The 21,572-nt window shown below is 34.2% G+C and overlaps 2 protein-coding genes and 1 pseudogene across 3 annotated transcripts; 2 read left to right on the top strand and 1 right to left on the bottom strand.

The window, feature by feature from the left end:
• Window positions 1–7,038: 7,038 nt before the first annotated feature.
• Window positions 7,039–11,098, top strand: LOC143554106 (D-ribulose kinase-like). The gene is made up of 8 exons (XM_077043961.1): window positions 7,039–7,152; window positions 7,407–7,546; window positions 7,632–7,884; window positions 8,591–8,723; window positions 8,821–8,909; window positions 9,434–9,711; window positions 10,646–10,715; window positions 10,907–11,098. The coding sequence occupies exons 1-8, from the start codon at window positions 7,060–7,062 to the stop codon at window positions 11,096–11,098; spliced, it is 1,248 nt and encodes a 415-aa protein (XP_076900076.1). The 5' UTR covers window positions 7,039–7,059.
• Window positions 11,099–13,651: 2,553 nt separating this feature from the next.
• Window positions 13,652–18,205, top strand: LOC143554105 (protein DETOXIFICATION 46, chloroplastic-like; annotated as a pseudogene). The gene is made up of 14 exons (XR_013138937.1): window positions 13,652–14,066; window positions 14,411–14,505; window positions 14,581–14,689; window positions 14,767–14,822; window positions 14,905–14,960; window positions 15,500–15,638; window positions 15,720–15,857; window positions 16,244–16,312; window positions 16,398–16,508; window positions 16,604–16,732; window positions 17,066–17,135; window positions 17,355–17,426; window positions 17,942–18,004; window positions 18,086–18,205. The product of XR_013138937.1 is annotated as a protein DETOXIFICATION 46, chloroplastic-like (transcript).
• Window positions 18,206–19,590: 1,385 nt separating this feature from the next.
• LOC143554086 (small ribosomal subunit protein uS3z-like) lies at window positions 19,591–21,203 on the bottom strand. Its single transcript, XM_077043943.1, has 6 exons — window positions 21,132–21,203; window positions 20,887–21,034; window positions 20,298–20,469; window positions 20,140–20,194; window positions 19,912–20,043; window positions 19,591–19,824 (listed from the first exon to the last, which is right to left on the bottom strand). Exons 1-6 carry the CDS (start codon window positions 21,159–21,161, stop codon window positions 19,606–19,608), a joined length of 756 nt encoding a protein of 251 aa, XP_076900058.1. The 5' UTR covers window positions 21,162–21,203; the 3' UTR covers window positions 19,591–19,605.
• Between the last annotated feature and the right edge of the window lie 369 nt (window positions 21,204–21,572).

Here is a 21,572-nt window from a genome sequence, read left to right as displayed (position 1 = left end):
AATTATGCTATAACTGAATGTAAGTTTGATACCCAAGTCTTGTTATTTTACTTTATTAAAAAAAGTAAGATAACATAATAAGATTTAATGTTGAAAATAATATAGGTAGATCGAATCTTAATTAAATTTAATTGAAAGCATAATAAATTTTTTTTAAAACATAACAATTTGTTTTCTACTTTTCAAATTGCATATGTGTTCATATACTTCGTTGATTATGTTTGTAATTCTATACATGTTTTATATCTCAGTTTACTTATGTTTACTGATTGAACAATTGCATCCACATAGGGTTTATCATTATGTTGAGCTTATTGATTATTTGATGTCTTTAATTTAGTTACATAGTTACGTATCATTCTCCAAACATAAGGTTTTTGGTTAAAGGAAGAAGTTTTTTTTTGCTATATTACACTTCAAGCACGCCTCTCGTTCTTCCACCTTTTGGAGTTTTATTCATTTGGATAAATATATTTAGAAATGAAAGTGATATTGTTTTTGGAGTTTTATGAAAATGAAAAATCATAAAATTAAAGGAAAGCATAACACACACTAGGTGTTTGATAGAAAAGATTAAACGAGGAAGTATATACTGTTACACCATGTAAAGGGAATGTTAGTGATTAACATTGTATGTTTTGAATATGTAAGCGAGTATAAACAACATTGAAGCCGTTTTTTTTAATGCTGTTCTAATCCAATACAACATGACATGTTAAGCCACACAAAGTAACTTTCACATAAACTTAATTTGTGTCACCTACTTTGATAAAGTTGTAGTCTCATGTAAATGCTAAGTGATCAATTTTCACATATATTATATAATTGGTTTTCTTATGCTGATAGATATTGTAATCTTGTTAAGTTTAGTGTAATTGATATATGTTGCTTTTTATCTTTAGCTGGACCGAAGATGGACATAGTGTTACCAGAAGAAGGGAAGGAAATAAGGGTTTCCAGCTCAAGATGTTGAAGAATATGCAAATGAGATTTTGAAGATTTAAGGGTGTTATCCGAGAAACATTTTGAACGAATGCATGGAAATATAAATAACATTGTATGTATATTTGTTTAGTTTTTATTTATGACTTTGACTATTTTTGTATAAATGTAAGATGATTTATGTATATAAATTGGATTTGAGGCTTTTGGTTGCTACAATGCGTTGGTTAATAAAAATATAACTTTTATTTAAAAAAAAACAAATACGTAGAAAGTTGTTTTTTGGGATAATCAAAGAATCGTTGTATTTAGGTAATAAAAGAACCGTTGTTTTCTATTTATATAGTTTACAACGGTCTTTTCTATATCATTTTTACCATAATGAAGCGTTGTTTTTGGATACATTTTACACCGGTTTATAAGCCGTTTTAAATACATTTTGCAACGCAAGGTTTAAAACGGTTTTGAAACCGTTATGTAAACCTCATTTAGCTGTTTTAAAATGGACATTTTATGTACTATTGTGTCATATAGTATGATATAATAGCATATGATATCGTAACATATTACGTTGCGCCAGGGACATGGCGGTAACTTGGGTGGGTATTGGTTTGATTTGTTATGGTATCGTGAAAGAAAAACAATGCTATCCAATTGTTAAGGGGGGTGTTTGGGATTACTTATTTTACCCTCCTACGACTTATTATATAACTTTTCTAAAAAGTCATATGGTGTTTGGAAAAATTGAATGCTATGAGAGGAATAAGTCATGAGTTACAATTTTGTAACTCATGACTTATGACAGTAAGTTTTAAAAAGATTGAAACAAGAAATCCCAAACAACCCTTAACTAACCGTACCAACACTCTTAGGGGGTGTTTGGTACAGAGAATTGGGGGGTGAGAAATGGAAATGGAAACAATTCTCTTGTTTGTTTACGAAAGAAAGATGTGAGAAATTGAAATAAACCATTTCCATTTCCCTGATTTCTTTTCTCTAAAAAAAGCGGAGAAATCATTTCTCTAGGTTTCATTTCTCACTTCCATTCTCTTCCTTTTCACTTCTATCAGCTTCCTCCTTCAGAGCACCGCAACCCAAAACAAGGTATGGTTCAAATTTCCGATTAACAGATCCATAAGCATTCAATCTATATATATCAGCTTCCTTTTCACTTTATTATTATTAATCGTACCACATCCATAAGCATTCAATCTATATATATTTCACAATCGAAGAATAACCGATTAACAGATTAGCCTCAGCAATCTCATTAGGTTTAGTTTATGTATGCACTCGAGCTTCGTGTTTCTGTTAATTTGTGTATATTTGTGTGTATAAGTTTGTAATTGTGTGTATGAGCAGTCTGAAGGGATGTAAACGAGCCGAGCTCAAGCTTGACTAGGCTCGAATTCGGCTCATTTTGACTTACTAATGCTTGAGCTCGGCTCGTTTCGAGGTTGTTTTCTAAAGCACGAACTGGGTTTTGAGATGTTGAGTTCTGTGTAGTTTATTTTCTTGAGTTCTTCTAGAGAAGTTAGAAGTATGTTATGGTTGTCCCTTGAGGCAGCAGCAGAACCCATATACACAATATAAACCCCATCATTATATGCTTCATCTGCCTTAATATCTCCTAACAAACATGTTACAAACAACAGGCTGCAACAAAAGTAGAGACCTTTCATGTTGTGCCTGTTTTTATTGTATCACACACTTCTCTTATATTTATATATAAAAACATGTCACATGTGCAGTGTCTAGAGAGAGAAAAATAAGCACTAAGCCTTGAGAATTTGAAGTTGGCGTATAGATCATTGGGTGGGTACATACGCACGCACATTTGGATTAGATCATTGGTTTAGAGTCAATTTAGGAAAAATAGTAAAAAAAAATAAAATTGTATAGCCATTTAAATTACTGACGGACTACTGACTCATCCGATTATTTTCATTTTATCCTCAATAGAAAATCCATCATAGGTGAGAAATCCACTAGCAAAACCTAGAAACCTCTATTTTTATTTTAGCGTAATCAGATAATATTTGAACTCAATACCTTCTCTTTTTAAATTGAAGTCTTTAAATGTCTCCCCTCAATTACTTGCGGTAAAAATCATTGGCAAAAGGAAAAAAATAGCATATGATGTCAAAATTTTGCACTTTAGCTTTAGCTCAATTTTGAGTTCTGTGTAGTTTCTTTTCTTTCACTTTAGCTCAATTTTGCACTTTAATTTGCTGCATTTTGGTGTGCACTTTGGCTGCGTTTTTGCATTAATTTACCTGCAATCTCTCGTGAGGTCTAGTTTAGTGTATAATAGGAACTATGAACTCTTTTGATTTGTTATATATATGAGGTCTAGTTTGTTTTTCTTGAATTTTCTTATATTTTTATGTGTAGATGGCAAGATCACCTTCCAGACAAAGAATAGTTGCCATAGGTGCATTTTATGTCATTTATGTTACGATTCGTTGGTGGATGTTGTGTACTTATCATTTGCGTCGGTCGATTGAGTCAATGACTTTACGTAAAAAATATTTAATGAGTTACCATAATAGGCGTGAAAACATGGTGAGGATGGTTTATGAAAGTGATATTACGAGTGTTGTTAACATAAGAATGAATATACATGCATTTACAACACTTTGTGATATGCTAGAAACTAGAGGGGGACTAAAGAATAGTAAAAACATGCTAGTCGATGAGCAAGTTGCTATGTTTTTACATACCCTTGCTCATAATGCAAAGAATAGGATACTAGTCAACAGATTTCATCGGTCCGGGGAAACTGTAAGTCGGTATTTCAAGTTAGTCTTAAATGCTATATGTCGATTACACAAAGAACTCTACAAGTCACCCGTGCCAGTGCCAGATAATGAAACTGATGAAAGATGGAAATGGTTTAAGGTTAGTCAAACACATTTTTTATTAAAGATATTTTTTGCTAACATACATTAGTAAGTAATGATTTCTTTTAACTCAGGGTTGCTTAGGAGCATTAGATGGAACATACATTAAAGTTAAAGTCCCTGCTATTGATAGAAAACCATATAGGACAAGAAAAGGGCAGATTTGTACTAACGTACTCGGAGTATGTACGAGAGACCTTTTATTTACGTATGTCTTAGCGGGATGGGAGGGTTCTGCAGCTGATAGTAGAGTTTTGCGTGATGCAATCAGTAGACCCAATGGTCTTAAAATAACTCCGGGTATGTGATAGGCAATTTTCAAAGAATATACATAGATTTAAGTATGATAATTAACATAGAGTTTATGATTAATTGTAGGAACATACTACCTTTGTGATGCCGGTTATACAAATGGTGAAGGATTTTTAACTCCATATCGAGGTCAACGTTATCATCTTAACGATTGGTCTCGTCCTCCTACGAATGCTAAGGAGTTCTTTAATATGAGATATTCATCGGCCTGGAATGTTATAGAAAGATGTTTCAGAATGATTAAAGATAGATGGGCTATTTTGCGTGATGACTCATATCATCCCATAGAGTCCATGCCACGTATCATCATTGCTTGTTGTTTATTGCATAATTTCATACGAACAACAATGAGTGAAGACCCTCTTGATAACGAAATCCCAGTAAATCACACACAACCTGCAAATGACCATGACAATGTTATTTCTATGATCGAGCCCTCACAAGAATGGACCGATCGTAGAGACCTTCTTGCTAATGAAATGTTTAATAGTTGGACTGCGATGCGTGCGCAGCGTGCCAACAATGTTTCTTAATTATGTTTGACAATTATGTATTTTTTATTTGTAGAACCAAGGATGTTTCTTATTAATGTTTATTTATGCACTTTATTTGTTTCTTATTAATGTTTCTTGTTATATTTGTATTTGTAGTTACATGAATTATGATTTTTAATTGTATAATTATGCATTTGTACGTAGACATGGCAGATTCAAATATAGTGAGAGGAGTTACTCGGAGCAAGCATACCTGGACAAATGATGAAGATGCAAAGCTAATTGATGCATTAATGGAGATACATGCATCCGGAAAGTATGCTGGTGCTGACAATGGATTCAAACCAGGTTATTTAAATGGTGTTCAACAATTGCTAGATGTAAGTCTTCCTAACTCTGGCCTCAAAGCAGAACCACATATAAAGTCTAGGATGAAGACATGGAAGACACACTTTAGCATTGTATATGATATGGTGCATACAAGTGGGTTTGGTTGGGATGAACAAAAATGTTGTATTATTGCCGATGATAGTGTTTGGAATGAATACGTGAAGGTATATTCTAAAAAATATGTTTTTTAGATTTTAAAATTTTAGTCTAATTTATTTGTAATTGTCTTGTAGTCTCACAAAGGTGCTGTGAATTTTCGTGACAAGTCATTTCCTTTCTATGACAAATTGTGTACCATGTTCGGTAAGGATAGAGCTACTGGTAGTAAAGCAGTTGACCTTGGAGAAGAAGATGTTGTTCAAGAGACGCAAAAAAGCTCACCTGTTGATATTGAAGACTTTGATTTTGTTGATGAAGCCGTTCCAAATGTTGATAGATCTGAAGGACAAACAGGAAGTGTAACAAGCAAGCGCAAAAGAGGTAGAAGCACAGATGCAGATGAGATATATCGAGAGTCTTGCAAAGATATCAAGGAAGTTTTGCTTCGATTTGGGGAGATGGTGGGTGAACAACTTAGCAAAGAAGGTATGGAGGCTCGTGAAATCTATGAAAAGGTTAGTGATGAGTTGAAAGCTTTACCAGGTATCACTACGAAAAAACGGTTCAAAGCAGCTCATTTGATTGGTAATGATGTGGATCTAGGACGTTCTTTTCTTACGTTGACAATAGAAGAGAAAATTGAGATGGTCGAGTTGTATACCGATGGTTCAATGGGATAGTTGTGTATGGTTGAAGTATGTTTTGTATGTGAATTGGTTTTAACCATGGTTGATGTGTTTTGCTTAAAAACTATGTTTTGTATGTGAATTGGTTTGATCAGTGCATATTTTGGTTGGAATTTATGCATCTTTTTATATGTTTTTTATTTTTTAATAAATTTTGGTTGGAATTCTCATTCTCCAGACCAATTCCCTTTCTCTGCAATTCCATTTATCTATTCCATTTCTCTACAATTCCATTATCTGTACCAAACACCCCCTTATAGGAACGACTTAAACAATAAATCATTTAACTCATTCCTTGTCCGCTTTGCACAATCATCAGAGATATACATGAAAGTAATTCCCATGGTTAGCTCATCTGGTTGCAACCGCTACTGTCAGTTGTAAATTTTTAATGTTATTTAACTAGTTATTTTTGTAGAAGTGAGTAAATACTATAAAGATGATGCATAGGTTATATACATATTTGTTTTATCTCCTAAAAATAAACTTGTTAATAGTGGGTTGCATATTTATTCTTTTCATTTATGTTTTTATGTTTTTTTTTCTTCGTCATGTATTAAATCCTAGTTATATATATATATATATATATATATATATATATAAACTAAATACGATTAAATATCGATGGGAAATTCAAAATATTATTAAATATCAAAATTGTTATACTTGTTCCTCTCCAACCTTACTCGTATTATCCGTTTGTTCAAAATGGCAGCCTCACTTCATCATCATCATTATTATTATTCCATCTGCTCTCTTCAACATTTTCAGTCCAGTAGTATCATTTTCATTTCACTTATCCTTTTGCTAGTAATTGCTAATCAGTCGTTGGGGTTAATCAACCATATTATTCTTTAGCTACATTACTGTTAGTTACGAATCTAATTCCTACACGCACTTTCCCAACATTTCAGGTACTAGCACTTCAAATAAATCAACTTCAACAACTAAATTATTATTCTGCAACAACAAGCTTGCATATAATAAATCAAGATCAAGAAGGCTATTGCAATCTGGGAAGAAGAATACCTGTAAGCCTTTTTGCTGAGCTTGATTTCTCACCACTGAATTGTTAAGAATCACTTAAAATATAACTACTTGTTAATAATAAGAAAAACCCATCTAAAATACTTGGGTTATGCAGATAAATCAGAATCAACAAGGCGAATGCGATTAAATTGTAAGGCAAGTTCAATGAATGATGCTGATGGTGTGGCAAAGCTGTACTTAGGGATGGATTTTGGTACATCTGGAGCTCGGTATGCGATTATCGACAAGGAAGGTGTAATACAGTCTGAAGGAAAGAGGGATTATCCTATGTATATGGTAACATTTACATGATTACATTAATTAAACGGCTGAACGTGTTGTAATCGAGTTGTAAATGGTTGAGCGGGTTGGCAATAAATGTGTTAAACGGGTTATAAACTTATTGGTCGGTTCAAAGGACCCGTAGTTACATTTTCGCCTTTTACACAAATCAAGTAAACGAGCTCACAAGATAAAAAATATTTACAGATATCTTTAGCTTACATGATTGTTTGGAAGAACTTACAAACTATAGTTTGTTGTCTAGGAAGAATGGTGACACGGTTGATTGGGTTCGATCATGGAAAACAACACTCTTTTCTCTTCTCGAAGACATACCGATCACTATGCATTCGTTTATCGCTTCCATCTCTATAGATGGGACTTCTGCAACTACTCTGATTATAGACAGGTGCTAATTTTAACAAAAAGTCAAAGGCTTTATAAGTCAATGTGATCTCAAAACTCAACTATACTATTTTCCATTATATTTGCAGCAAAACAGGAGAAGCTTTAACACGACCTTTACTCTACAACGAGAGCTGTCCCGATGCATTACCAATTGTAAAATCTGTTGCCCCTTTAAACCACACGGTATGCTCGGGTTCTTCAACTTTATGCAAGCTTGTTTCATGGTGGACATCAAGTGATTCAAGTAAAGAGTCTGCAGTGCTAATGCATCAATCTGATTGGCTTTTGTGGCTTCTCCATGGTAAAATTGGAGTTTCTGATTACAATAACGCGTTAAAGGTAAGATTATACTGTATGCGGGCCAAGTTTGACGTTAAAAGTCAAATACACTGTGTTCGTGATCTTGAATGATATAAACTCTGATACAAGCTTAACACTGACAGTTTTATGAAGTTAAACGTAGTTACAACTAGGGATGAAAACTAGCCCTTTTTCTAAAGCTCGAGCTTAGCTTGTGAGTCGTTTTTTCAAGCTTGAGCTCGGCTTGTTTATAATTTGATATATTTATGTACAGTTTTAATTATTATTATATGGTTTTTAGCAACTTTTGTATATAACATTATAAATATTATGTAGTTATTTTCATCATGATGTTATACATAATAAATATTATTATATAGATATATATATTTAGCTTAACTAAAAAATATATAAATTACAGGCATGTTTAGGCTCACAGTTTATTAAACAAGCTTATTTCAAGGGTCGAGCTTGTTAAGCTTGGCTTACGTCGAGCTTTTAACGAGCCAATCTCGAGTAGCTCACGAGCCGCCTTGGCTTGTTTACACCCTAATTACAAAATTTCATAGATAATCTGTATGCAAGTATAATTTCAAACCAAGTGGTATGTTTGACCTTAAAGGGTATATAGTCTATGAACGCGGTTTGACCTTTTGAGGTCAAATTGACTATTTTGACCGCATTTTTTCTTGTCATGTTTGCTATGAAGTTATAGCGTGTTAGGTTTTCCAATTCGTTTGCATAGGTTGGTTATGATCCCGAACTTGACTTGTATCCACCATGGTTAAAATCTCAACCGTATTCACACGTTCTACCGACCATTCAAGCTCCAGGGACTGTAATAAGTTCCCTCAAAGAGGACATAAGAACAAAATTCGGTATATTTTGTCCTCTCTTCATAAAAAAGTAGTTATATTTCTGTTACAAAGGTTAGTTAAAACATGATTTTTGATATTGAGTTGAATTTTTGTACAGGTTTTCCTGAGGATTGTGTTGTGTGTACAGGAACTACTGATAGTATAGCTGCGTTTCTTGCAGCCCAAGCTACTCATCCCGGGATGGCGGTAAAATGTTTTAATCTTTTGTTCATTTAACATTAACCAAAAACACGATCAAACATGGACAATTAAACGAACATAGTTTTCTTGTTCTGTTCGTTTGTTAACAAAAATAAACGAACTGTTCACGAACGTAAACAAACAAACATAATTGAACATAGATAAATCATAAGTGAACATAAACAGACATAACTGATCGAACACAATCAAAAGTACTGGGTTTCATATAACTAGACTACGTTGTAACGAGCCTTATTTTAATGTATTTATACAGGACGTAAAGTCACAAATGAACATAAACGGACTTTAACGAACATACATGAGTTAAAGAGGCATGTGTGATGTGTCCATGTTTGTTCTTTTAAGTAAATGAACAAAAACTGTTGTTCATGTCCGTTCATGCATTTAATAAAAACGAACTTTCCACTAAACGACTCATGAACGTTTCACAGAACGTTTGGTTCATTTACAAGCCTGATTGTATGCTCTTAACTTTCTTTATAAACTAATTTCCAAAAGGCTGTATATAGGTGACATCTTTGGGTTCAACACTCGCGATAAAACTATTAAGCACTACAAGGATTGATGACGCACGATTCGGGGTGTACAGTCATCGTCTTGATGACAAGTGGCTGGTTGGAGGCGCCTCAAACACTGGCGGAGCGGTTCTCCGGCAACTGTTTTCAGATGAGCAACTAGAGAATTTGAGTGTGCAGATTAACCCGATGGAACCTTCACCGTTGGATTATTATCCACTACCAGCCCAGGGAGAGAGGTTTCCAATAGCCGATCCGAAAATGGCTCCAAGGTAAAGTAAATATTGTAATATCATAGTTTTCTACGGGCGGGTTGAGTAACGGCAATATTTGTTCATCTTTATAGTTTAGTTTATTAGTTATCAGTTTAGTTATCATAGAACCTATAATCTTTATAATATTAATCTAGTTTTGTTTTTTATTATTTTTATTCTTTTTGCATAAAACAGTATGTTGTGCACCGCGAGAATTTGCGTAACACGCTTGTATTTTGCTTCAATGAAAAATAAAAAATCTAAAAAGAGAAAATTACTTTTTGCGTCCCTGTGCTTTTAGGGTGGAGACACAATGAGTCCTCGAAAAAATTTTTGAACTGGTTGAGTCCCCGTGATTTCAGAAACGAACAATTTAAGTCCCTGTGGTTTCAGAAACGAACAATTTCAGTCCCTCTGGTTTCAGTAAAATGAAAGTTTTACCCTGAAAGTTAAGTAAGGGCAAGGACTCAAATGGTTCGTTTCTGAAACCACGGGGATTCAACCAGTTCAAAATTTTTTTCGAGGACTCATTGTGCCTCCGCCTTAAAACTACAGGGATTCAAACAGTAATTTCTCATCTAAAAATAAATGCTTCTTTATCTCTCTTTGCTCTTTCTGTGATTTTATCAGCTCTCTTCTGAAATAGTGTGTGTACATACATGCATTTAGATAAACTACTGTCAATTTAATATTTTTAAAAACATATCTTAAAAGTATTGAAATCTACATTTATTTTAGTTAATTTATTTAATAAATAGCACATGAGTTAATGACTTAATGTGGTTTTCGTAGTTTTCACTTTTCAGCATACTATCGGTTCTTAAATGAACACTATTCACGCGTGACGAGTCACGTGTATGCATTATTATAAATAAACATTGGGAGATATTGACTCGTTTGACTTGCTTCCTTGTTCGTGATTAATATTACATTATCGTCTTTCATGTTATAGGTTGAGTCCTCGACCAGAATGTGATGTAGCATACTTGCATGGAATTCTCGAATCCATAGCTCGCATTGAGGTAATAACATTACCTAACTACCCCTTCTTTTAACTTGATACGGCATGCTTTTTCTTGTATATCCTATTTGTTTTTTAACCGTGAGAACTGTCACTGAAAATGTCATGGGCCCCACTAGTAACCTGCTGAGTATGTTTGTCTTGTCTTTAAAGGATGTTGATAAAAAGTTTTGTTTTTTGTTTTTTATTTAGGCACAAGGGTATGCATTGCTGAAAGATTTAGGAGCTACTAAGGTAGAAGAAGTGTATACCGCGGGTGGTGGATCGAAAAACGATAAGTGGACAAAGATTCGAGAGAGGGTGCTTGGTTTGCCTGTAACACGAGCAATTCAAACTGAGGCGGCTTATGGGGCTGCTTTATTGGCATTAAAGGCAACTGAATAAGGATAAAGTGACTAAGGGGACATATTATTATTAGACTATTTAAACTGAGAAAGTATATTGTCCAAAATGATAGAATATACAAGTCCAACATTTGCCCATTGAATTTGAATACACATATACTATTCTTTGACCGGTGAATGAAAACTCACATTTACAATCACATTCTTGTCCTTGGATGACATGAAAAATTCTTAAATCTTTTGTGAAATGCAGATTCTGTAAGTCTGGTTATGGTTCCAATTTTCCTTTAGTAGCTGTCATTATTACAACTTTATGAATAGTTGACATTGGACAACAACGTCTATAGCTAAAGCTAAAGCTAAAGCAAAAGCAGGAGGCGAAAAGGGAAAAAAAGTCTTCAACTCAAGAAGGATCGACAAATGGTTTATAGATTTGAAAATGTTGAGGGAACCCATTAATAATCTTACCGGAGCGGAACGTGAATTAGCAGAAAAAATTGCATCGACGAATCTGAGAAAAATATGGCATCTAGTTTTTTTCTAAAGTATTTTCAAGTTTCTTATTGTTTATGTAATATTTTTAAATATTAGTAAAATATTTTATGTTTTTGAATGTTAATGAAATATGGCATCAAGTTTTTGTCATCTTTTACTTTTATTTAAAAACACTGAAATATAAAAAAGATAAAATAGAAAAATAATCATAAACCACTTGCAACCTGTTTGAACGAGTAACGATCAAAAGTCAACAAAATTACATAATTATAATTACTTGAATTGGTTTTTAAGCATGTACCTGTTTAAGTAACTTGTTAACAAGCTAAGAAAAATGAGGTGGATCTTTATAGCATTTTCACATAAAATACATAAATAATGCCAAATTGCCAAGGACCAAGGCATGTTGTTGTTTGTTTTGTATCTCAAGTGACCATCCATTATTCATAAATGTAAAGGCATCTTATAAAACCACACAAAACATGCTACTATATGAGGAAAACATAAATTTTATTTTTGAATTATACTAAGAAATAATGATTTCACTAGTATGCCATCTATATGAGTAATTGCGTACACACCTACAACGTCTTATTTATGACGACACTTTTAAAGGTAAATGTAGCAATAAGAACCCGTATACTTTTCACCTTTTTTTGTTGGGTCCTAATAACATTTAAATTGTGACACGAAACTCTTCAGGCAGCTTTTAGATTATATATACATATATATATATATATATATTAAAAACCAAATGGTTGTTGTCTCACAAGTTTTTACTATTCATAAGATAAACCAATTAGACTTTTACATGTTTGCATGGCATCTCTATTTTCAATGTTAACAAATTCACCTTCAACATTGATTTTAATTTCATTTTATGTTTACATAACCATATTGATTTCTAAGAATTTTGCCACTTAGAATATATAAAATATTATTACTATTAAAACTTTAGTTCAGTCATAAACATCAGATAAAAATACAACTAAATTACACACATTTCACATTCAAATGCAAATGATTACAATCGTCCAAGATGGAAGTGGTCTCTCGTGTCATGCCAATTGCATTATCTTTGTACAAAAGTTTCCACTATCATTTTGGTCCACACTTCTTGGATCCAAATTGTAGTGATTAAAAATTTATCATAACCTAACTGAAATCATACTTTAATTATCCATTAGGATTAAGAAATCATTAGCAATGGTTTACTCGATATTTAGCCGAGCCAAAACATTAAAATCCATCACATCACATAAATAATTAAATAGAGATCTTGGCCAAATTATATAGACAGATAGTTTATTCATACAAATATATTTTTTTAACGACCAATAAAAATTTTACTAAGAAAAAATTAGCAGACTTACTCATATAAATATAAAAACAAAAGGTAAATAACATGGTTTAAAAAATACAGAAAAACAAATATAAATAAATAGATCTTATCCATTTGAATTGGGTGGTCGGGATAAAACTCAAAAGTTATAAAAGTGTTGAAAAGCTTATGTATACAACATGCATGAATCCTTTGCCGCTCACTTGTGAGTTGCTCGATATATGATATAACAAACACCTTTGAATACATCGTTGAAATCATTAAAAAAAAATTTTTCTGAGTTTTTTCATCATTACAAATTGAATCAGTATCAACCCCCTGACAACAATTATATAGTGTATCACGAGATGATTAAGTAACAAAAAACGGATGCCGCACTTATTTACGTCGCACCGCAAAGCAAATAAATAGATCTTAGAGCATTCTCAACCGGTTCCCTAAATGTTTATGAGGAGAGTTTGTAAATTATAGAGTGGAGTTTTGAGTGGTTGTGACTTGTGAATGTAAATTATAAGGTGAAGAGAAAAAATGTATTAATTTTTTATAAATTATATGATGAAGGGAGAAAATGTAGTGATTAAAGTATAATAAAATATTATTTAATTAAACCGAAGAGGAGAGAAATATAATGTTTTTTAGGAACTTTAGAGTCAAAAGACACTTTCGTTACCGCGAAACATCAACGTCCTCTGTCAATTAATTCTATCTTCCCTTCGTTTCTTCCTCTTCTTCTTCTTCAATTTAAACTCCCAAATCATGGACGCTAAAACCCTAATTCCACACAACCACTACCTCAATTCAATCACAATAACCACAAATTCCAACCAATCACACTCCTATTATGCTCACCGCCACAGTTACCATGTTCAATCGCTGTTTAGAAGAAATAATCGGCTGTGTACTCATGTTAACCCTATCCGAAGAGTTTCAAACGAACAAAACAACCGGATTCCTGCCACGGCTACCTCTATTATTGACACCGGTGGTGACGATAAGGAGGAGGAGGAAGTTGCCAGTAATTTGGCGGGAAACGAGAGTGTTTGGAATCAATTGGTGGAGATTGTCAAGTTCTCAGGGCCAGCTGCAGGTCTGTGGTTGTGTGGACCGTTGATAAGTTTGATTGACACTGCAGTCATCGGTCAGTCCAGTTCGGTCGATTTAGCCGCTTTAGGTACATCGGTTATCTTGTTCGTTTTCTCATATTGGGAAACAATATAACAACAAAAGAATCAGGCTCAGCAACATACTAATAACAACAAATACATATAACAGCAAAAGAAAAAAGCCTAATAATATCAACAACATAATACAAATCAGCAAATACTTATAACGTCTCATAATTGGAAATAAGCAAATACGAACAAAAAATAACAGCAAATAATTACAAAAATAAACCTAATACTAACAGCAAATTGGTTCTCACTGTTTTCATGTGAAGAAGAATATGTATTTGAGCCTGAAACCTATTATGGATGTGATATTGTAACAAGTGATTGTTTAATTATTTGCCTGCAGGGCCGGCTACGGTGCTTTGTGATTACATGAGTTATGGATTTATGTTCCTTTCTATTGCCACCTCAAATATGGTGGCCACTTCACTTGCTAAACAGGTTTCTTTCACATGCTTATAGTTAGCTTTCATATTTCTGTACCTGTTGAATAATCTGACTAGTCAAGTTGTTCAGGATAAATCCGAGGTGCAGCATCAGATATCAATATTGCTTTTTGTTGGAATGACGTGTGGTATAATGATGCTTTTATTTACAAGGTTTCGGGGGGAATGGGCAATGAGCGGTAAATATCTTTGTTTGAATCTAGGTATCATCTATTGTAATTTTGCATTGATAAAGTTGTATACATGAATATTTCAGCTTTTTCTGGAGCCAAGAATGCACATATGTTATCAGCCGCAAACACATATGTTCAGGTTCTTTGGATTCTAAATGTTATTATTTTATAGCCTGATTTCAGTTCCTTGTTCACCTAATTAGTTTGTTACATGCTAATAGATTCGAGGCTTGGCATGGCCTGCAATTCTTGTTGGGTGGGTTGCGCAGAGTGCTAGGTAGACACTAGACACATCATGATTTTTACTAGGGGTGTATGTAAACGAGGCGAGTCTAAGCTTGCTTAGGATCGAGCTTGGCTCGTGAGTAGTTTTCAAGCTCAAGCGCAGCTCGTCTGTTGTTTAATAACTAATTTATAATTATATTTCAATTATAATTGTATATATAATAACATAACATATATTATTTAGTTTTCTTTATCATAATTTTATATACAATAATTATTATTATTATTATATAAATATATGTTTAATATAGTAACCGAAAGTAATATAAATAACAGGGCTCATTTAGGGCCTTAGGCTCGCGAGTCAGCTTGAGCTTGGTAAGTGAAGCGTTGGCTTCTTTATTAAACAAGGTTCTTTTTAGGTCTGAGCTCGCTTAAGCTCTGTTTGGTTTGAGATTTTAGTGAGTTGATCTTGAGTAGCTCACGAGCGGCTTAGCTCGTTTACATTGATAGTTTTGACCCAAACCCAGTTTTGACTGTTTCACAAGGACCCGATCATTTTTGCCAGGCTTAATATTTCTTTTTAATCAGTCTGGGAATGAAGGATTCATGGGGACCTTTGAAGGCTCTGGCAGTTGCCAGTATTATCAATGGCGTTGGTGATGTAGTGCTCTGCTTATTTCTAGGTTATGGTATTGCGGGTGCTGCGTGGGCAACAATGGTGTCTCAGGTATGATATAAGAAATATGAATCAACATAGATCGGTTGTTATATGAATCATGTCACACTTTACAGTTTACACATATTGTAGGTAGTTGCAGGGTTTATGATGGTTGAAGCTTTGAAAGATAAAGGGTATAATGGTTATGTGGTTGCAGTTCCATCAGCTAATGAACTGCTACAAATATTCAAGCTTGCTGCTCCCGTATTTATAATGATGATGTCAAAGGTCTGTATCATTTTTCCCAAAAAGATAACGGATCGGGTTGATGTCTGACGGGTTGAACTGTTCAACCCAAACACGACCCGTTTAACCCATTTATCTAAACATATCAGATGTGTTGGTGGATAATTATCAAGTTGTAAATGTGTAAATCAGGTTGGTAGGCTGTAAAAAATGGGTTAAACGGGTCCTAAACAGGCTAAATAGGACAACCGAACACGACCTGCTTAATTAAACATGCCAGCCCGAACACAATCTATTTGAAACAACTCAAAACTTGATTATTTTCGTATCGCGTTCCGGTCATGTCAAAATTTGCCACACCTACAAATACATCCTAAATCACCAAATTATTATTGTAATTTGTAATCACATCTGACGCAATGTTTTAGGTGGCATTCTATTCTCTACTTGTATACTTTGCAACATCAATGGGCACACAAACCGTTGCTGCTCATCAGGTTGGTGGGCCTGCCTTAACTTGTTTTTTGCTTTTAAAGTCAAATCACACTTTGTTTGGCTCTTAACTAATTTCTGTTACTTTAGGTTCTTGTCCAATTATTCTGTATGTTTGCTATAGGAGGTGAACCTTTATCTCAAACCGCACAATCGTTTATGCCAGAACTATTATATGGTGCTAAGCGAAGTCTGTCAAAGGTTAATTTGTGTAGTTGTTTTAGCTTCTTTTCTTTTTAATTTAAATAGTTTATATATGATCTTCACATATGTTTGTTGTTAATGTATTTACTCAGGCAAGAATGCTGTTAAAGTCACTGGTGATAATTGGTTCCTTGTGCGGTTTAATATTAGGTGCTGCTGGTACAATTGTTCCGTGGTTGTTTCCTAAAGTTTTTTCACCTGATCCTCTGGTCATAAAGGAGGTTTGCTCTGATAACTACTTGTTTGGTTAAATTAAACTGGTCATGTTGGGATTGACTTGTTTAACCGTAATCCTGTATAACCCATTTTTTTACAACCCACCAACCTGATTAATTTATAACTTGATTATTATTCGCCAACTTGTTTAACAGTTCGGGTTACATGATTTTAAGCGTGTGTGGGATAGGTTGATGTTTTTGACATGAATAAAAATATGGGTCGTGGTCAGGTTGAACGATTCAACCCGCAATGCGCCAACCCGACACGATTGCCTCTACATTATGAATAAAATTATTTGTTTCTTGAAGTATTTTGGTTATTTTCTTTTAATGCAGATGCACAAAGTTCTACTTCCTTACTTTATTTGTGTCTGCAAGTACTCATAGTCTTGAAGGAACATTGTTGGTATGCTTATTTTATAGCTTTATAGCTAACCTCTTTTTGTGTTCTGTTTTTTCATTACTGAATATTAATTTCTGGGATGTTAAAATAGTTATAACGGTATGAATCTTGTTTTCTGACTGTAAATGTATGTGACTATAGGCTTTTGATTAGGCAGCAAAGTGAAACAATTATTTAGACTTTTGGCAAAGCATGAACTACTTCATAATTTGACTTTTGCAGGCGGGCCGTGATTTGAGATTTATTAGCATATCAATGAGCTCAATCTTTTCTTTGGGCGCTCTTCTTCTTCTGGTAAGGAATATAGATTATTGTTCTCCAGTGTTAATATTTTTTCTGCTTACTAAAAATCATGAATATATCCATGCACCACTCTGTCTCAAAACTATGTGCAACAGTTGAAATCTTCACAGGTTTTTGACCTATTTAGCCTGCTTTTTTTTAGTTCTTAAAATAAAATGTTCTATGGCAAAAATTATAATGATTTGAATATTTTATGTTACAATCTAAAAGCTAAAACAGAAATTGACATAAAGTTAATAATTTTAAATATTGTTACGTAAAAATTTCAAAAAAAAAAAAACCGGTTTAACACGTTTTTGGTTTTTTTTTCTTTTTAATTTTTACGTATTAATACTTAAAATTACCTATTGGTGGGCCGTAAGTTTTCAGGTAGCGGGTCTCGTGGGTATAACTAAAGAATCAATGATATCAACATCTTGTGTTGATCATTAACATGGTGTTGAAACATAATATTTGCTTTTATATATATATACATATACTATATATACCTTGTTTCTTTTTTGCAGTTCTTTAGTAATCTAGGATGCGGGTTGCCCGGCTGTTGGTGGGCGTTAGCTCTGTTCCAATGGGTAAATTTTAACTTAAAACTACATCTAACATCGTATTTTCAAAATGTAACTCTAGTATTTTTTATTTACTGTTATTTACAGTCTCGGTTTACTATTGCTCTCCTACGTCTCGTGTCACCAAATGGCGTCCTTTACTTTGAGGATATGAGCCGTTATGAAGTTGGGGGCGTTAGCACCGGTTAGCATGAATTCTAATCGGTAGTTTGAATCTTGTTAACATCAAAGATGTTAAGATACTTCAAGTATGTCTTTGTGATAGCATGATTATCACCATAGATTATGTACATGCTCTATTGTATATTATTTTCTCAAGTCAAAACATTCAAGAAATTGACATTCTTTGAGACCCAGAGTATGTACATGTACCAATGCACCATAGTATATATTTCTTAAGCTTTCATACATGACCAGAATCAGGTGATAACTTTTGTTGATAGCTGAAAGATAAGGGTACATGCACCGATCAGCCGGTGTCCCGATGATTGAGTGCTATGTGCCTTATGTCCAAGGCTTGATGCAAAACTACTATCGAGCCGGGGGTCTTACCGGAAGCAGCCTCTCTATTCCTATGGGGTAGAGGTAAGGCTGCCTACATCTTACCCTCCTCAGACCCTACCATAGCTTTGCTATTGGTGGGATATACTGAGTACGATGATGATGATGATGATGATGATGACTCGAATTTTGCACAACACACGAAAATGGCTGTAACTGCAGTTAATCTCGTAAGTTTTTTTTCTAGGTAAAACAAATTAAAGATTTACACAAGGAATTCAATCTTAACCAACAGTCTTAAATGCAAAATTTCAAAACAATGCGATTCTCTCCTCAGTTTCTTTTTAAATGAACATTTAAACAATTAGCTTTGCTTGTGTTGATATTCGTTTTCAAGAATCATAAAAAGAACTAAACAATGGCTTTCAGTTTTCTCGTCATTCTCTTTGCAGAATGATAAGAAAACTTGGTCATTATGTAATAAAAATCATAGTGTTGTTATGTGTTCTAAAAGTGAAAACGAAGTTGCTTAGAAACAGACCGATGCTTAAATTTTAGCCTTGTAGGTCTGTTAAAATGAGTTAATACGACTTTCGATGTCACACGACACTTATATGTCAACTTCAAAATCTGTAAACAATCATGTTTTCACATGCAATTTGTGCCAACTACAAAATCCATGAGAGGTTTTTACATGAAATTTATGCGCAAAGCTACCGTTTGAACAAAGGGCAGGCATCATGCAATACTCGCTACCCTCTTACGAAATCACAATTAAACAAGCTTTAACACTTCTTTTCTACACAAGATTTCTATTTTGTTGCAACAATGTGCCACCAGGACTGATAAGTCGAACTAGGAGATCATAGCATGAGCACATATCTACAAGTAATAGTTAAGATGTAGCCACTCATTTTCAGACCAACATGACCACTCAGAAACTCAAAAATAATATAATTCAAGCAACAAACTGATTATAGAAATAAGATTGAAGCAACAAAATATCATTAGAACAAAAAAGTCTAATCCATAAAAAAACAACAAAAACTCATTTTTATAGCATAAAGTCTTAAAACATCTAAACTTTCTCACTTCTGTCACAAGACCTAGACAGGTACCGGCATAGGCATAGGCATAGGCATAGGCAAAGGCTCATCACCCATCACGAGTGGCGGTCTATATTCCTCCACTTCTTTAGGCGGGAGTGGCACAACATCATCCTTTGGCATATGAATCACAACATTATCCGGTAATGGTGTCTTGGGTCCCAGCTTTCCTGTTGGGTCCCAGTCAAGCATGATCTTGACCTTAATACCAAGAACACCCTGTTCGTTTCACACACAACTTCAATCATTAATTAACACAAACTCACTAACAAAAAATCATTCCTTTTAACGGTCAATACAGTTTACCTGTCTAAGAAGCACGTGCCTCACAGCTGAGTCAATGTACTCCTTGACCGGTTGACCTGAGGACACCATGTATCCATCCTTGAACTTCATTGCCTTTGCACGTTGAGCCCTAAGCTTTCCACTAACAATAACCTAAAAGCATCGACGGGTATGACCAAAATTGACCATCATATAATGCGTTATTCGTAAATCATAATAAACAAGAAAGATAATCTTATAATTACATACCTCGCATCCTTTAGCTCCATTCTCCATAACAAACCTTAGAACACCATAGCACGCCCTAGAAACAGACGAATAAAACATCAAGCATTAATGACACAATAATCTAGCTTGAATAGCAGTTGATAATATTTATAATTATAATATTAAGTAAGATTAAGAACCTGCGAACAGCAAGGCCACCGAGAAGCTTGTAACGCAGAGACTCGGCTTGTGCAATAGCACAAAGACCTCGGTTGTTGACACGCTCGGCGTAAAGTTCCACACTGTTTTCGGGGAACTTAAATCGCTTCTGAACGAGCGATGTCAGCTCCCTTATTCTCCTTCCCTTCTCGCCTGCGAAAACACGTTTAACGACAAATTAAAATGATTTTTCTTTTTAAGTGTAATGACAATTCATTAAAACGAAAAGTAACTAAGCCTATCTCTAGTGCTCCTAGTGGAGGGGATGCATTTGGAGTGCACTTGGGAGGGATGTATTGGAGTGGGGAGCATTTGAAAGAGATGCACTTGGTGAAATGCACCCAAGTGCATCTAAATGGTGGGCCCATTACAAAATACAAAAAAAAAGAAATGGTGATATGGAAGAAAGAGGATGCATGTGGCAAGAATGGATTGGAGTTAAAAATAGGAGAGAGAGTGCATGTGGGAAGGATGGGTAAAAAGCTGATATGGCAGGGATGGGATGACTAGGACGCATGTAGTAAATGCGGGAGCTTGCATTACGGGTAGTCTAATAATATAAAACATTACCAAGAACGTTTTGGGTACGGGTGGCTCGGATGATGATCTCGGTACGCATAGGCGTAACCCTGACTTCAACACCGGAGTAACCATCCTCTGCAAGTTCCCTAGTGAGAACCTCATTCAGTTCAGCAAAGAACACACCATCAGCTACAAACTAATTCATTCATACAAACTCATTAAAATAATAATAATAATAATAATAATAATAAGCAAAATACAAACTAGTACTAGTGATTATTATAACTACTAACCTTTCGCTTTTTGCTCAATTGAGTTGCCATTTTCGTTTAAAAATGAAGATCACAGATCCTGAAATTTGATACAATATTATTATTATTATTATTATTATTATTATTATTATTATTATTATCAAGCCTCCATATCAATCACATATATAAATCAAACAGATAACTGATCAACGTTATATCCTATATATAGCATAAAAAAGTGAGCGGATAATACACACAATTGCAAGAACAAATGAAACGGAAACCAAACCTCAAATTGCAGATGTGAAAGAAACGGCGGTGGAGAGAAGAGAAAATGTAAATGGTTAGGGTTTAATATTGACTGATCTGGGCCAGGTCTTATTTGAGCCCATGGCCATACTGACTGATCTGGGCCAACCCATCTTCTTCCCAACAAGTTTTGAGCCCATCTTCTTCGTATTAGGGCGGTTCACGAGTCGAACT

This window comes from Bidens hawaiensis, unplaced genomic scaffold (assembly GCF_021521415.1).
Source record: "Bidens hawaiensis isolate Kalapana, Puna unplaced genomic scaffold, B.hawaiensis_p1.1 tig00017496_1, whole genome shotgun sequence".
NCBI classification, from domain to species: Eukaryota; Viridiplantae; Streptophyta; class Magnoliopsida; order Asterales; family Asteraceae; genus Bidens; species Bidens hawaiensis.
This window is presented reverse-complemented; position numbering and strand designations above follow the sequence as displayed.